The following is a 17290-nucleotide window of genomic DNA, read 5'->3' on the forward strand; positions in this document are numbered from 1 at the left end:
TGCACGCCAAGTAATAACAAATAAGTTATAATTTTATGAAAAAATAGATATGTAGGGTTATAAATAAAAATCTAATATCGTCATGTCTATCATGATGCACCATCGTCTTGGTGCCTATAGTCAGATTAGAATTTTCAGTTCTTCGGTAAACTGGCTAAAGAATTGAACCGGTCGGTATGAACGTATCCTAACAGCAAAAGCATAAATTCCATTTCATAACAATCCAACATGCTAAACATTGCCTTCGTCACTGCTTTTCATGTTGCGCACGGAAGAAGCAGCAGGAAGGTAGCCGTGTGTCGTGTTTTTTTTAATTTCCCAGTGTTAGTTCGTTTAAGTTGTGTGTCTGCGATTATTTAAAACGCAAACTTCTAGTGAAACAAAAACGTACAGTAGGTAAGATCATCTATGCATATTTTATATACTAACCCTAAAAAGCTATGCTACTTTGAAGCTCATCTTCATGGACTGTGTTCTGGAGAAGTATTTAGCATTCTTTCAAATGTGATCTGTACGTGTATGTGTGTCTGGGGGGAGATCTTCTTCTTCTTGGCCTGCTCAGGGTTGAGCACGTCTTGAAGAAATGGCCAGGTCTCCAATCCGTTTCCAAGAAACTCGGTCTAGGGCTGCAGTCTTTCATCCACGGCTGCATCCGATCTCCGACCGAAACGGTCAATTAATGCTGATGATGTTGCTTCTAGTATCTTCGATCGCTTTCCGCACGATCCGCTGCTAAACCGCTTTACGGTTGTGGGAATTTCATCAACTGCAATCAACAATGACCATGGACCTTCGCAAAAAAAACAAACCAACCTTCATGGCTTCTCTTTACCACTGTTTTCGATGTTACTTTATCAACCGGCTGTAAGAAAGCCTTTTTTTATTTCACAAAGCAATGAATGTCATCCCATGACATTAATACAATTAATCGAAGGATACCGATATCGGTGCGATCGGTAACTTTAAACAAACCTTGAAAGATATTAATTCTGTTAATTGCATATCGCTATACTGCAACATTTGCTGGTAGCCCAAACGAAGGTAATGTTTTATTGCACGCAATCGCACATTTTGATCACCAGCACCATCGAAAGCTTTGGCCTACATTCAAAGCCGAAGCCTTCCAAACCGTGTAATGCAGAAAAACGTCTGCAAGGGAAAACGGCTGTAAAGCGAAATTGGAAGAGAAATGGGAACTCCGTATTGGTAGAGGATGAAAGTGACAGCAACATTTTTTTTAAATTGAGTTTTAAATCTCCCAATTTTTGTAAATTCACGATTGTTTGTAGCCTGACGTAAGGTACGAAAGGATAGAATGTGAGGTTATTTAGGTTAGGAATTTCGCAACTACATGCATGATTATGCAGATTGCAAAGTAATTGCAATTAACAAGGTGATGGTGGTCGAGCCTCCGTACACAGACTTTGTCTAAATATCGCTGAGTAAGTGTAACATACAATTCTATTGTTAGCCTGCCACGATTAGAGTTGTAGAGTCAATAAAACGGAAGTAATCGACACGCTATGGTTCTTTTGTTCGAAGACTTCCAGGTTAATAGGTCAGTGTGAGATTTGGACGAGAATAGAGGGAGTGCATTCTTATCTTTCTGTCCTGTAAAATATCAACATAATCTGTTTGATGAGTAGAATAACTACTACTCAGGTTTCGCTATGTTGGTGTGTTTTCAAAACTCTTAGCTCTATGATAGCATTGGACGTTTCTTCTAACAGATGTTCCGTTATGGCTAGCATCCACTACAGAACATGCGACGTTCTTCGAATCTGCCGTTTTGAATGCAACAGCAATTCATTTAGCTATCCGAATAAGTGCATTCTCTCGAATGCATTTGGATAGGATGATGTACTGCTTGGCGAATTGCACCACAGTGGAATGGCTATTAAAAGTTACATCAACCAAACTACGCTGGCCAGTTTTCTACGAGAACTGAGTTGCTCTCCCGACCCAACCGCCATTTTTGTATCTTGCGCCCATGCGAGACCCTGCTTGATCGAGTTGACAAGTTTGGAGAATCTTGGCGATTTTCTTTCCTTAGCTTCGTCCACTCTCTCGGCAACCCCTCCAGCGGTGTGATGTTGCGCTGTCTTGCATCATCCCGAACCTCGTCGGATCTCGTCATATGTATTACTCTCTTTCCCTGCCTAGTGGACACATGTGTATAGCTTTCGGGGCATTGGGTTATGAAAGTGAAAGCATACCGAGGCACCAAGGGTACCACGGTAGAAGAGAGTAGTATTCCAATTTGCGCTAACCCAGTCAGCATTTATGTGGCCAGACCAGAGGGTTCGGGTTCCAACGTCGAGCGTCAGCTGTGTCGTTGCGGCATACCGCATCATACCACGTCCCAGAATCATTGTACCGGGTGCCACCGGTTTAGCCTTTCTGGTCGCTAGTGCGTGCCAAACCGATTGCATTTGTACCTTCGTGGTCAAGCGAGGGGGTGACCTCGAACGCGACAGTGTGGTGTAATTCGCATCATGCGGATCTTGCAACATTGAGTGCGCGGGGGTCGACCGATTCAGAGAGGTATCTTATTGGACCTGCACGCCACTCTGGGACGGATGTGGGGAAACTGATGGTGTAGGTCACACGTCGAAGGAAGTGCCGCTCTATCGGTCGTGACCACGTTCGCCATCTTCACCACCCAGGTGCATCGGAAAACCGTTGCCTCGATTTGCCTGCCTTCATGACAGTGTCCATCACCACGCATTGCTGCGATAATGTTGCTCCAAACGGGCCACACCAGCCGTGTTTGCGCAGTGTCATTTCCCGTATCACAGAAATTGACCAGTCATTGTGGTGCACGTGTAGCTTGCGAGCGTATACGGCTTTGCACGATACCAATAATATATCGCAGTCGGAGGAACTTCAAGTATTTGCCTGAGGTTTGTTGTCTTTTATAGTCGCTTGAAAAAGATCTGAACGCTTTGGTATATACATTTCACAGGAGTCCGCAGGAGTAATCTAGCGGACACTGAAATAAACACAAAATAAGATTATATTAGGGACTCAAAAATAAGACCCTGCTGAAACCGAATCTTTCATGGAACGATGAACCGAAGAAGCCGTAAATGTTACATTGGAACGTAATTAGGCTCACGGGTACACTTCGCGCTAACGCAAAAGAAAGAAACTCGTAAACGCGTACAATCTTGAATATGACGTGAACATAAGATTTTAAACCAAACAACAAGATCACAAAACATTTACGTCACTATTCAGCGTATATGACTCTTGTTGTCCAAGCAAGTAGCAACCGACATCTTGCCGTCGGTTCTGCACCCCCGAAAGCTAACTCCAAGAGAAATCATACACCGGTGTGACGTAAGGTACTGGCAGCACTGCTTCGAAGTTCTTCAGTTTGATTCGGGCTTGTACGTGCGCACTTGCAGCAACGCAAATCATTTCTCTTGCAAAATCCTTAACCTATCCATTTACAGCATTTTGGGGGGCGCTAGTCTTACTGCACGCGAAAAGCCGCAAGGAACCGCGCGGATGGCGATCGGGTCGGTTGTCGTCTAATGACGTAGGACTGTACCGGTGGGATTTTCCATCCCGTTAGCTTATAGGCACTTGAAACGTTTACAGCTTCGGAATGTTTCTTGCTGGACACAACTTCGCATAAGTGTGTTCATCGCTTATCATAGGCGGTGTAAAATAACCAAGCACGTAGCACACTGTACTATGCTAATCAGGTGGCAATTGTCAATATGTTCTGGTAACGCACCACGGTTCCTCGTTTTGGCGTAACCTTCCGCTTCCCACATCTGCCATCCCGTCGTTCGCCCGTTCAGGGGTTAAACTGTCCGGCGTGTGTTGCGAACTCGAACGAACCAACCAGGGTCGGGCCATCGACGCTGATGCGTACCGGGGTTGAGCAAATTGAAAATTCTCGAATGCTAATCGAATCGACGTTTTGCTATCGGTGAGGTGTGTATCATGCTGCACACCTTTTAGCTTTACCCCATTAACCGCTGCACTGGTTCGTACCCGGGAAGTTTATCGGTGCGTCGAGTTTCTCCTGGTCGTTCGGTTGGGCCGACCATTGGACAAATGAAGAACCATTCCCCGCAGGTGGAAACGGCGATGAAAGTGTGAGTGTTAGTCAAGCCGGCTTATTAGCCCACCTTAGGTAGGTCTGCATATGAAATCGCTTTCCTGCAACACTGCACCATCGCCTAACACACAGCAGCAGCACCAGCAACATGCACCAGTTTCCCTGGCGCTTTGACCTCGATGGTTTCTGTGCGCTGTGCTGCGCTGTGAGGCAAAGCACATACAAAGCATACAACAACAAAAAAGATGAGTCTGTGAGCAACGATCAGCTGTTAAGCTGCTTTGATTAGCCGTTTTATGTTATGTGTTTATTTATCCAAGTGTGCTTCTAGTATGTTCGACCACTTTGCCATATCGCTCGCACCTGCACATACACGATAGAGGATATTTTTTGGTTGCAATCGAGTTTGATGGGGAAGAGAAGGGCGAATGATCGTTGCTTCCGTGTGAGTGGTTTCGTTGCAACAATCGATTTCAAATGCCACGCACTATTACGTGGGGGAGGACGTTGCATGAGCATTGTGTGCATTCATCTTCTGCAGGCTGTAAGCCGCCATCATCATCTGTCTGTATAAGGAAGGTCGTATATAACAAGAGCGAAACAAACATAGAGAGAAAGAGAGAGAGAGAGAGAGAGAGAGAGAGTGAGAGAGAGAAAGCGAGTGAATGTTATGAACAGCGCAATGTACGTGCCACTTTCGTGATTGACCTCGGCCTTGCACGTGGTACATTGTCACGGCCAACAGTTCTTTGGGACATGCTCGATGCGGCTGAGCTGCGCATAGAGCAGTTGTTTGGGGACGATTTTACCGTCACTAGTAGAGTTAGGATTTCCCATTAGCAGACACTCGGACATTTAATGCTGTTGTAAAAGGGGGTTTCTTCTATTACAAACAACATATGTCTAAACAAAATGTTCCATCATTACGTAGCGATTGCGTAATTTGCTAGATTTGCCGTACGCAAAAAAGTCTTCATTGAGTGCGTAACAGAACCATACAAAAAAGCTAACTATACACAACTTCACCAAGGATTTCTCCAAGGAGGACATCCAGATTAGTGATGGAAATAACAACTCGCTAAGGTGAATTGACTCCGAGTGAGTGAGTTTATGAGTTAACTCTTCTTCGTCTGTACAGAATGGATGAAACCTCCTATGTTAGTTTAGGCTCTTCCGTCCCATTCCCAATAGAGATGTTTACTTTCTTTTTTTAAGACTTTGTCTTAAACCATCTAGAGTCATATGTCTTTCTGAGTTAACTCGTAAGCTTAGATCAGTAATACAACCTAACCATGAGTGAGTCGAGGCAATGATGATTCTTTTATGAGTTTTATAACTCATGAGTGAAATAGCTCCTTCATCCCAAAAACCGCTATAATAACTCTTTCGCAAGATTCGAATTAACTCACCCAAAAAGGAATGATTTAAATTACTCATTCATTCTTACTCAGTATGCACATCACTAATCCAGATTGCTTACTTTTTCACCTGTCTAAGCCCTCCTCATGTCACAAAACCACTCCAATCATCACCATTAAAAGGAAAGGTGACCAAACGCTTGGTCACCGAACCTGGCAGCGGTGAGCCCCACGGCTAAGTCCGTTTTTGCGGAGAAGGCATGGAGGAGACTTGGATTAAACGCAAATTGTTAAATTTCGCCACATTAAGCCACTGTTGCGCTGCGATACCGTGTGGGGCAAACGAACCCTTTGTGAGGTATTTTTGTTGGTGTTCCTGACACACATGCGAACCCAGCGGACTTTGAGCCGATGCCGATTATCTTGCCCGTTTGCATTCACGCTTCAACGATCGAAAAGGCAATATTGGCAAAGCGTTCTTATCTGTGTTGTGCCGGTGGAACGTGTGCTACTCTAGGGAAGGGAAGGTACTGTTTGTAAAACATTTGGCTTTCTTTGTTACTGTTTTTCGGAATGTCTAAATGATTACTCGTGTGTGACAAGTGTCACCTACCGGGATGCTTTAGGAAGGACATGTCTTCCAAAACATCTGACTTGCTACTTTTTTCTTTGTTGTACGTTTATCAATACGTCAACAATGATTTTGATGACTGAGCTTGAATCATTGCGATTTCCGTCATGTTCGGTTTCCGGATCAGGTGACAATTGAGCTCTGTAATTCGCTGCAACCAGCCACAAAACATAAATCCGTAGTAGAGTTTTCCGAAAACTTTTCGGAATGTGATGAGGATTTAGAGGCTAGAAGATCCAAGTCTGTCGTCCTTATTTGTACGTCCGATGCATGGTATCAACCTTCCACCGTGTCCAAATCTGCGCAATCAGTCATCAGTGCATGATGACGAAGAATGATGGTGCAAATATTTTGGCCTTCGCTGTATTAAATCCAAACACACGTTAGTGTTGGTCTCCCCACTTGTATTCTCCCCTTTTTGTATACCTAAAAACTACCGACCGACATTAATATTGGGGGTTTGAACAGTTCTGTCAAAGAGATCAGAACCTTAAAGCAATTAAGTACCTGATAAGCAAGTAAGCAAACTCACCCAGATGCATAGCTGTGTGCGTTGGGTATTCTTCTGATTATGAACTAGGAATAGACAAAATTTCGCTAATGTTATATATTATCGTACGTTTCAGTAGTGGCCTTCGGAAGCATTTTAGCTTTCGTGTAACGCAATAAAACGTGTTCGTTGCACGTTGTCATCGAAGTCGTGACAGGCAACATAGTAAGCAAATCACACTGTCTGCGCCACTGCCGTCTCATGCTGTCATGGTTGCGCAGTTAGCATCTACGAAATTGTCACGCAATTGGTCTGTTATAGCGGTATCATCTCAACACCGATGTTACTCCCTCGCATACCATTGCTTTGACTGACATACAGGGTAGAAGTTCCGTGCGAACATCACCATCAACTAAAGCAAGAAGCAGAACCCGTAATGTGGAAAGTCAACATACAGAAATTTTGATGCTCCCACCCTACAAAAAAATGAGAATGACTAGCCAAATCTTTGTCCACCCGGTGGATGCCTCGTGAGAGTCGCAGGAAGAAGTAAGGGAAGGGTGCGAGACTTTACAGCCTTGACACGAGCTTCATCGGTCACGGCACCCTTCGCATCTCGGCTGGAAATGTCTCGGAGGCGATGAGTTGGACTTCCTTAATTTATCGTGATCAACTTCACACTCAACCACCTACAAACGCACACATACACAAACACACGCATTAGGTGTATGTTCGATATCTTATCAGTATACACAGCAACACTCGTTTGTCCATGCTCGCGAATGATAAGGTCATGGCGCCCTTACTCCTTTCATCACCCTACCCTACCCTGAACCCTACCCGGACGTTCAGTTGCATCAAGTGTTGTGCTTATGCTGCGTCATGGGACCTGTGCAATACGTTCACAGGTTCACCGATTCCTGGCGATTAGCGATCGAGTACTGGAGGTACAGGTTGTGAAGTGTTCGCACAACAAATGATTCATTTCCCCTCCCTCCTCGCCAACTCCACGAAACAAGGCCAGACGATTAACGGATGATCCGTTGGAGATCAAAGTTAACTCGTGTACAGGAGACCTTTCGTGCCGATGCATGCCGTGTAGTAGCGGTGAGACCTGTATAATTTAGACAAACAAAACACTACAACATGATGAACCCGACCATTGACACAGAAGGTTACCAGTAAGTTGGCTATGCATCAACACTTCCAGCATGCTAGCCAGCTGCTACACTGCATCCGTAGAATCAGGTGCACGCACCATTTACTCTCTACCTGTTCGCAGCCTCCTTCAATGATCGTTTGTATGTTGTATGTATGTGTGTGCAGATTTCTTCTGCAAGGGGAATCCGCTGGAAGCTGAAACGAAAACGAAATGGAAAATAAACATACCAACTCCACCCAGACGCACACACAAAAGGCATGAATTCACCCACCAAGATCATATATTAGGGGTGGTGGGATGTAAGTAGCTGCGTGTGTGTTAGTGTTTTTTTTTGTGTGCGATCGTTTCGCACTGGGGGCTGTTTTTTGCGTATGGCCGCGGTGTTATTTGTTCGCGCAAATCGGTCTTGTGTCTAGTTAAGCGCAAGGGAATGGTGATGGTGATGGTTGATACCCCCCCCCCGGCGGATTGCACGCGTGTAGCAAACGGCAACGGCAAACGACTGACGCGAGGGTAAGAAGTTGGCGAAGGGCTGCGGACGCATGTTAATCATTGTAGTGTATGGTCGCTGCAAACCCCTTCCCTTCCTCCTTCAACCACGGACTTGAGCGGATGATGTGAAGGCAAGAGGGAGGGGGGGGGGGGGGAGAGAGGAGCGTAAATCGGGGTTGCTGGTAAGCGATGGAACCGATAGGGTAGGTGCGACGCAGCGCGATGGTGTAGGGTGGCAGGCTGGGTGACGATAGGTAAGGGATGGAGCAATCTCTCCAGCCGAACGGTGCCGAATGTGACGCGACGCAGCCCGCTGGTTAGTACGGTTCGAGTGTTCAACGATATCGGCCACCACATCGCGGAGCGGACGGTAATCGAAACGGAAAAAAGTACGCCAACAGTAGCAGCAGCAACAGCGCGCGTGTGCACACACAAACACACGCACGGGGCTCGTGAGTGTGTGAGACCGTGATCGAGAAGGTGGCCGTCTTGTTGGAGAGTGACCAGCGGAAAGGTAGTGATACCCTATCTTCCGAGCATTAATATTAGGGGTTGTTTTCTTACGAACGGGATGAAGAATGAAGGAAGTTACGATGCGCGTGCGTTTTTGTAATCCAACGCGAAACCCGGTGTCTACGCATGTATGTGTGTGAGTGCGTGATCGGTGATCTCGCGACACTTTCGACGCTCAATACCATCATCATCATCATCATCATGATCGGAGAGATCGCGGCCGAATACAGCTTTGCTCATCCATCTTACAACGCGATCGAGTCCACAGATTGTTTCGAGTAACACGTTTCAAGATTTCAAGTAGAACGTTGCCAGAACATACAAGGAAGCCTGAATGGATGATTAGGTCTGAGGCGAGCACAATAACAGCAGTAATTCCCTGACGTATAGAATTGTCTTGGTGAGAGATCCCAAAGAAGCGAATAGAAGGCACGTACGCAATTGCGTTAATCATGAAATCCGAATTGTCCAAAATACATTTTGGAAGGAGTAGATGGTACCAGGAAATGTTGGACATCGTGAGTACGTGCGTGACGTCAAAGTACAGCACGATACCCGATTTGCAAGTGTCAAAGGTTTTGGAGCACACCAACATTTTTGGGAAGCAATAACAGGATAACGATGGGTCGTGTCTTTTGTGGTGCCGTAGCATGATTTGCACTTTTTGATTGCTCTAGCTCGAATCACCAAGGAGATGGAGGTTAGCAACATCGTGCAACACATGTTACGGTCGTTGGGGATTCTTCATTCTTCGCGATTGTTTTGTTGAGCGTCGAAACGTTAGGCGAGAGCTGCTCCACATTCTGCTTGTGTTTGGGAGAATTAATTTGAATTTCACTACTGGCATATATGAGCTAAGTGTGTAGATGTTACGTGTGACGTTTTGAATAGCGTTTCTCACATCACTTTTCCCGTGTCTTCCTGTTCTCGTGCGATGAAGCCAATTGCTGAAGCTGAACCGGATCCGGTACGGTGTTAGTATTCTCGTTCCTCTTGTTCAAGGCTTCATGGCTAAGGCGAAGCACCATCCATGCAATTGCGGCACGTTTTCAAGTGGACATAGTGTTTGTGTTTGTGTGGAAACGTTGGTTTTTTTGTGTGTGAAGTCATTCCATTTTGGCAAAGGTCGAAATAATTTGTTGCGAGTCAGCAATCTAGTGGAAAGCGATATACTTGTACCTCCTTGTCTGAGCGAACATTTTGGACCACCCTAATACACAGACACAATTGTAACGCTCTGGGATGTTGTCTAACCATCGGGCGGGACTGTGGGGTTATCCGAAAGAAAAGAAGCCAACGCACAGCAAAAACGTTGCGTCCATTGCTACATATAGCAATAATTAAAATGTCGGCAACTCTCACTATCAACCTCTCTGTTGAAGCTCCTTTCTCCCCGATACTGCCCTCCTCTGCATATGCAACGACGACGCACTGCTTTTCGTTCTGTCAATTGGCAACACACCCCCTAACGGTTGCACCCCTTAACGCGTTACACCCCAGCAACGGTTACGGAAAGGTAGCCAACGAAAAACATACAATCAAAATACAGTTATGCTTTCGATCAACAATGAGCGGCCGGGTTAGGCAAGCGATATTACTATTGCATTTGCTGGTGCTCGAATTTTTCCGTTCATCAGTTTCAACAGTGAAAGGCAAAACTTTACATTTTGCGCCCAAATGAAAGGACGAAACAAGGAACAACCATTTGTTAGCAAGTTGAAGATCTGTTACCCTCAGTCATTGGTACAACAGTACTATTCGTGTGTCCGAGAATTTTCGAATTCGACCATTTCTGAAACCGGTTGGCAAGGCCATTTATTCGGCTACATTCGCAGGACTAGACCGTCCGGGTTTTTGTTAATGAATAAGTCATAGAAAACCGCCAAGGTTTACGGTTACATATGAAAAGAATTGGATATGCTGCGGTTTATTATCAAGCCTTGTTGCGCTTAAAGTGATAAGATAAAGACACACACAGCGTAAAACTGTGTGGACGTATGAAGCAACCCTACAGCTACGTTGCGACCGTACAGATATTTGAATGATTTTTTCAAAGTATTTTCCAAATTCCTTTTGCTATATACGATTTGATTCTACGATGTGCGATATAATGGGGCTAAATTTCTATAGGTATTTTCGCTTTTCCTATTACCTTCGCAGACAGCATTTGCTATCCTTTGTGTGCTTAGACGTGGATTAGGCTAGAACGAGTTTGTTACAGACACAAATGGACGCCCAGGCAGAAACCGAAATGCCCACGGGAAACGTGAGCGACGAACCGTTTCTCGGCCCGTTGGACATCATCCTGCTCGTCAGTCTGCTGGCCGGTACCGCCTGGTATCTGCTTAAGGGCAAGAAAAAAGAAAACCAAGCTAGTCAGTTCAAATCCTACTCGATCCAGTAAGTAACCAGTGTTGGTGACCATCAGGTTTTAACATGTACGCATCCTAAACAAACCGTACCAATTCGCAGACCGACCACGGTAAACACGATGACAATGGTGGAGAATTCGTTCATCAAGAAGCTGCAATCCTCTGGTCGTCGTTTGGTGGTGTTCTACGGTTCTCAAACAGGCACGGCAGAGGAATTTGCCGGTCGTCTGGCAAAGGAAGGAATCCGCTACCAGATGAAGGGCATGGTAGCCGATCCGGAGGAGTGCAATATGGTGGGTTTCGGTGTAGGAAGTCACCCAGATCCATACATCCATTACATGTAAAATATATGTCGCCTTTTTCGCTTCTACCCAACCCATAGGAAGAACTACTGATGTTGAAAGACATCGACAAATCGTTGGCTGTGTTTTGCTTAGCAACGTACGGTGAGGGCGATCCGACGGACAACTGTATGGAGTTTTACGACTGGATTCAAAATAACGATCTGGATATGACCGGTTTAAATTATGCGGTAAGTGAGTGACTTAAAACGGTATCCTGTGGCGGTGATGGTGGTGTTGGTTAATAGTAAAATTGGGTGTTCGCTGTGATCCCGTTCGAGAATGCGGCCTTCGTCGTTGCGCAATTTCGTGCATCTGCTCGAATCGAGCAGTATCGGTACCGCGGTTTGACAGGCGCAGCGTGGGCTTGTCATTTCAGTCGAAACGTGCTGTTGGCGAGTTCGGTGTTGTGAACAGTGGAGTACCAATTCACCGCTCAAAAACACTATCAGCACAGGCATCAATCAACAAGAAAATGGAACAAAACAGGACGTTAAGTTTACTGTAAATAGCAGTGGCACACACGGTGCCACCATTTGGCCGTGAGAATTGAAGTGAAATAATGAGTGTACTGACAGGCACCAGGCAAGGCTGTTCGCGGTTCATAGCGCAAAACAGTATTCATCAGCTGTTCCTCACTCCGATTGTACAATATTTGCCGAGCGTAGAGCGTTTGCTGTTAGGCAGGAAGCGAGATCATCGTAGCAAGTTTAGAAAGAAATACATTAAGGTAGTTTGAAAAGATGCCTGCTCGCAACACACATCACGGTTACGTAACGTTGGGGCGATTGCTACATTGAACTCTCGCGTGAAGAGTGTGTCCGCGATATCTGTGAGTCGTTCAACGCCTTTTCATGGTTGCTGAACCTTATTTACTTGCAGGTGTTTGGCCTGGGCAATAAAACGTACGAGCATTACAACAAGGTCGGCATCTATGTTGACAAGCGGTTAGAGGAACTCGGAGCAAACCGAGTGTTTGAGCTAGGATTAGGCGACGATGATGCGAAGTAAGTTGCGTGTGTTTGTAAGCGGATGTGGGCGGCGTAAGTTACAGCTAATCACGGTAAAAATCTTTCCCCTCGTCACCAGCATTGAGGATTACTTCATTACGTGGAAGGAAAAGTTTTGGCCAACGGTGTGCGATTTCTTCGGCATTGAAAGTACGGGCGAGGATGTGTTGATGCGACAGTATCGTCTGTTGGAGCAACCGGATGTCGGTGCGGACCGTATATACACCGGTGAGGTGGCCCGGCTACACTCACTGCAGACGCAGCGCCCACCGTTCGATGCCAAGAACCCGTTCCTAGCCCCCATCAAGGTAAACCGGGAGCTGCACAAGGCCGGGGACCGTTCCTGCATGCACGTCGAGTTCGATATCGAGGGCTCGAAGATGCGGTACGAGGCCGGTGATCATTTGGCCATGTACCCGGTGAACGATCGGGATCTGGTCGAGCGGCTCGGCAAGCTGTGCAACGCGGATCTGGAAACGATATTCTCGCTGATCAACACCGACACGGACAGCAGCAAAAAGCATCCATTCCCCTGCCCGACCACCTACCGGACGGCTTTGACGCACTACCTCGAGATAACGGCGCTACCCCGGACGCACATCCTGAAGGAGCTGGCCGAGTACTGCACGGAGGAGAAGGACAAAGAGTTCCTGCGGTTCATCTCGTCTACCGCGCCGGAAGGAAAGGCAAAGTACCAGGAGTGGATACAGGACAGCAGCCGCAACGTGGTGCACGTGCTGGAGGATATCCCGTCCTGCCATCCACCGATCGATCACGTGTGTGAACTGTTACCGCGTCTGCAGCCGCGCTACTATTCCATCTCCTCCTCGTCCAAGCTCCACCCGACGACGGTACACGTGACGGCGGTGCTGGTGAAGTACGAGACGAAAACGGGCCGATTGAACAAGGGTGTCGCTACGACGTTCCTTGCTGAAAAGCACCCGAACGATGGGGAACCGTTGCCGCGCGTACCTATCTTCATTCGCAAGAGCCAGTTCCGTTTGCCACCGAAACCGGAAACGCCCGTAATCATGGTCGGTCCTGGTACCGGGCTGGCACCGTTCCGTGGCTTCATACAGGAGCGCGACTTCTCCAAGCAGGAGGGCAAGGAAATAGGGCAGACGACGCTATACTTTGGCTGCCGAAAGCGTACAGAGGACTACATATACGAAGACGTAAGTAAAGTAAAGCTTGTTGAAATTTGCATTTTTCGCTAAGCTTTTTTGTTTTTATTTTTTTTTGCGCTTTTGTAGGAACTGGAGGATTATTCCAAACGTGGCATCGTTAACCTGCGCGTTGCCTTTTCGCGTGATCAAGAGAAGAAGGTGTACGTGACGCATCTGCTCGAGCAAGATAGCGACCTGATATGGAACGTTATCGGCGAGAATAAGGGACACTTTTACATCTGCGGGTGAGTGTGTCGCTCCTCCACGTTCACAGCCGTTTCAGGATGTGACGTATTAATTTTTTTTATGTTATGCTCTCGTTTGATAGTGATGCGAAAAATATGGCCACCGATGTGCGAAACATTCTGCTTAAAGTCATACGCTCAAAAGGTGGTTTAAGTGAAACGGAAGCACAGCAGTACATAAAAAAGATGGAAGCCCAAAAACGATACTCGGCGGATGTGTGGAGCTAATCGTCGTGCCTGCCACCCTATTTACCACCTAACACTCTACCAGTGCGCAAACACACACATTTAAAAAGAACACACACACGGTCACAAAACGCCTTCACATTAGCTAGCGGGTGGGTAATGTTTTCCGACGTCAGGATCAAGCACTTGTTTGTAAGTCTGTATTTTGTTGATGTTGCTGTTGTTTCGTGCAGCATAACAGTGTTAAGGTTGCAGTTTCTTATTTTCGTACCGTGTAGAAAGATCTTAGCAGTAGCACAATGTTTCTTCTTTTTTTCCGGGGAGGGTTACCTTTCATTTTAATGTCGACGTTAATGGTCCTACGCACGCATGCACACGCGTGCAATCACGCGAACGCCTGGTTGGCGTTGTGATAGTTTCTACCTTTTTTTTTTTTAATGTTCTTTAAATTAAATCTTGAGTTGTACTTGTCTGTCTATCTTCGAGGGATGCTTTCATGGGAAGGGTTAACCATTCCCAAAGGTGATCGTGGAAGGGAGTAACGGGCACGTAACCATTGCTGGGTGCGGAATGTTCCATCCCGTAATGCAACCAGCTGCTATAATTCACACATTACTTTACCTTCGGTCGCCTTGTATTTTATTTCTGATGACGGTTTGCAAATCGTTCGAGCACGCGATTCTCGATAAGAAAAGTACATGTGTAATAATAGCATGTTTGTAATAGGGGGAAACAGATATAATTTTTTTTTATATTCATATACAAACATAAAATCTACAGTACAGATCGAGAAAAAGAACAAAATGTGTCGGCTCCCGTGCAGGGGAAGTGGGAATTCTAGCGATGGAATGTAATAAAATTATCTAAAACTTGTATCTGGCGTTTCATTTCCTTCTTAGTACACATGCACCTAGTTAAACCGATAGAGCGATAGAGATTCGATCGCGAAGCAACAATATTAATGAAGAAAGAAAGTACGACTACCTGTACGTATCTGAAGGTCAATACCTTGATGATATCAAGGATGAGAAGCTGATAGCTGTGGCTGCTATCGGTACTGGTGGAAGACGAGACAAAGCCATATAAAGCCAGTATCAGTATTGATATGCCTCTGAAGCAAGAGAGGATGACTTCGCCGAAAGTGATTGCATCGTCCGCAGATTGTAGGTGTGAGGAAGACCCAGTTTCATCGAATTGCCAGCATCATTCGTATGTTTAGACCAGCGGCCTTCAAACTTTTTAAACGGCGGGCAGCTTTGAGTGGAATAGCCACAGCTGAGAGCCAATCTGAGGATCTCTTGGGAGGGTAGTTTGGAAACCCCTGGTTTAGACGATGGTTAGTATTGAATGCATTGAAAGAAGCAAGCTTATTATGTCGATTTTATTTGCTCTTTATTAGCAAATCATACAATTTGTAGGTTCATTATAATGAAATGAACTGAGGCTCTAACCCCACTTTCTGTAGGATAAATTCCACATTTGTTCGCTTTCGTACTCTTCGAACAATTGTAAGCGCAATGTACCGTCAGCAGAACAGTAAGTAGTTGCACAAGTTGCGAATTGGTAAGAATGAATTTGGAATGTAATGATATGAAAGAAGGGACGCTAACATAGATGCTTTGAAGTCGTCGAACTTAACGATCGCGCCGTTAATTTCAACTGTATCTATGTCGTAGATGCGGACGATCGACAAATCCGAACGGGACATGCCTGCCCGGTATCAGATCGATGGTCATTTCTAAGCAACAATTTGCCGAAATTGTGTACGCCCAACGCATACACTTGGACAAGGCACATTCATCGTGCAGCGAGAGAGCTTCGTGATATTCGCAACAGATGTTTCGTGTGTCGTAGAATTCATCCTTATCAAGGATCTCCTGCGCCGCTTTTACGGAAGGAAAAACCGTCATGCTCATCATGTGCATCTCCGCACCTTGCTTCATCTCAAAGAAGAGATCCGCCACGGAGGAAATATGCAGTGGCTTATTCTTGATATGATGTCCTAAAATGGTGGTAAGCATATTCTTCACTATCGATACTTGCTTCGCATCCGTGAACAACGGTGGGATTTCCTCTTTCACTTGCAGGAAGGTAAGCAAGTTCGAGGATATGGCATCATAATTGGCTACACCCAACGCGTATGGTGGCAGTGGTAGTCCATGAGTATTTAATGCGTGTTCCTTTGCCTGGTGTGCCACACAAAGCGGTAACTTTTCGCAACTTACGTGGATGTGAAATTGATCTATTACACCACACTTGAGATTGAATTTAACAACACTTAGCTCGGCAGGAATGTATGTACCTTCAACAGTGTGGCCAAAGTATACCATTGAAACGACATAAAACTCCTCCTTGTCGAGTCCTGCAAGTAAATAGATACATTCGATAAAGCATGGAAGATTCCTATAACAATTAGCCATATTTGAATGTACCTACCTTCTTCCATCTCAGCGCGCCATAGTCGTTCCTTGATTGATTTTTTTATTAGTTCACCTTTTTCCATTTCATCGTCATATTTGTCAGGCTTGTTGCATTCAGGCTTACTTGCATTATTAGATGAAGTAGAATAGGGCTTCGGTTCTTGCTGTTCCTGTCGTCCTTTTGCTGCCATTTCATAGTACTCATTTTCTGCAATGAGAAAGTGTGTAAGTCTATGAGCTTCTGGACATCCGGCATCTTATATCTGGTTTATCTTACCTCCCATAATTTACCGGCAAGCGGTTTCACTTCACCCAGATTACTAAATCGACGACCCTCGCCTCTACTCGCTTTATTATATTTATACCCGTATATATCGGGATATTTCTCAAACACGTCGCGTACTGCACAGAACCACTCAAAGTATACGCATACTGCGATTTCACAAGCTAAGATGAAAGTGCAGATTTGCAGTGGTGCGCAGATTTACCCAACCCCGCTGTCCTATTATCCGTGCAGCTCGGAAATGACAGTTCCGAAGGCGAATTGACATATTTACTGCAAAATTAATAGGAAATGGTACAATTGGTTCAAGTTCGACCAAATAGAACAGATTTATTGTGCAAAGTGCACCTAAAAAATTTAACATCTAGCTTTAGAAAAGAAAATTCCACTCATTACACACTAAACACTACTTTTTATCAATTAAAAGAGTTGTGCCTATCATCCGTGATATTCGCTTATCCGGCAGGGGCCGAGTCCCAATGAGCACGGATAATCGGCGTTTCGCTGTACATGTTTGAAATGAGTGCTATAAAAAAATGCAGGGTT

The 17290-nt window shown here is 45.5% G+C and overlaps 2 protein-coding genes across 4 annotated transcripts; one reads left to right on the forward strand and one right to left on the reverse strand.

Annotated features, from left to right (window-relative positions):
* Nucleotides 1-250: 250 nt before the first annotated feature.
* LOC125760701 (NADPH--cytochrome P450 reductase) lies at nucleotides 251-14916 on the forward strand. 3 transcript variants are annotated; one of them, XM_049421092.1, is made up of 8 exons: nucleotides 251-396; nucleotides 10882-11121; nucleotides 11194-11386; nucleotides 11476-11625; nucleotides 12317-12441; nucleotides 12524-13619; nucleotides 13698-13855; nucleotides 13939-14916. In XM_049421092.1, exons 2-8 carry the CDS (start codon nucleotides 10949-10951, stop codon nucleotides 14081-14083), a joined length of 2040 nt encoding a protein of 679 aa, XP_049277049.1. In that variant the 5' UTR covers nucleotides 251-396; nucleotides 10882-10948; the 3' UTR covers nucleotides 14084-14916. The 3 variants fall into 3 exon arrangements, with proteins under 3 accessions (XP_049277049.1, XP_049277041.1, XP_049277059.1); XM_049421084.1 differs by lacking the exon at nucleotides 251-396 and adding an exon at nucleotides 8481-8722; XM_049421102.1 differs by lacking the exons at nucleotides 251-396; nucleotides 10882-11121; nucleotides 11194-11386; nucleotides 11476-11625 and adding an exon at nucleotides 11669-12164.
* LOC125762358 (protein maelstrom homolog) lies at nucleotides 14412-16745 on the reverse strand. Its single transcript, XM_049424336.1, has 3 exons — nucleotides 16739-16745; nucleotides 16478-16669; nucleotides 14412-16403 (listed from the first exon to the last, which is right to left on the reverse strand). The coding sequence occupies exons 1-3, from the start codon at nucleotides 16743-16745 to the stop codon at nucleotides 15697-15699; spliced, it is 906 nt and encodes a 301-aa protein (XP_049280293.1). The 3' UTR covers nucleotides 14412-15696.
* Between the last annotated feature and the right edge of the window lie 545 nt (nucleotides 16746-17290).

This window comes from Anopheles funestus, chromosome X (genome assembly GCF_943734845.2).
Source record: "Anopheles funestus chromosome X, idAnoFuneDA-416_04, whole genome shotgun sequence".
NCBI lineage: Eukaryota > Metazoa > Arthropoda > Insecta > Diptera > Culicidae > Anopheles > Anopheles funestus.

Coding starts and splice junctions, on each gene's coding strand:
- LOC125762358 (XM_049424336.1), bottom strand. Junction 16,404..16,477: donor GCGCGCTGAGATGGAAGAAG/GTAGGTACATTC, acceptor ATTTACTTGCAG/GACTCGACAAGGAGGAGTTT.
- LOC125760701 (XM_049421092.1), top strand. CDS start 10,949: ATGGACGCCCAGGCAGAAACCGAAATGCCCACGGGAAACGTGAGCGAC. Junction 11,387..11,475: donor ATCCGGAGGAGTGCAATATG/GTGGGTTTCGGT, acceptor CCCAACCCATAG/GAAGAACTACTGATGTTGAA. Junction 11,626..12,316: donor TGACCGGTTTAAATTATGCG/GTAAGTGAGTGA, acceptor ATTTACTTGCAG/GTGTTTGGCCTGGGCAATAA.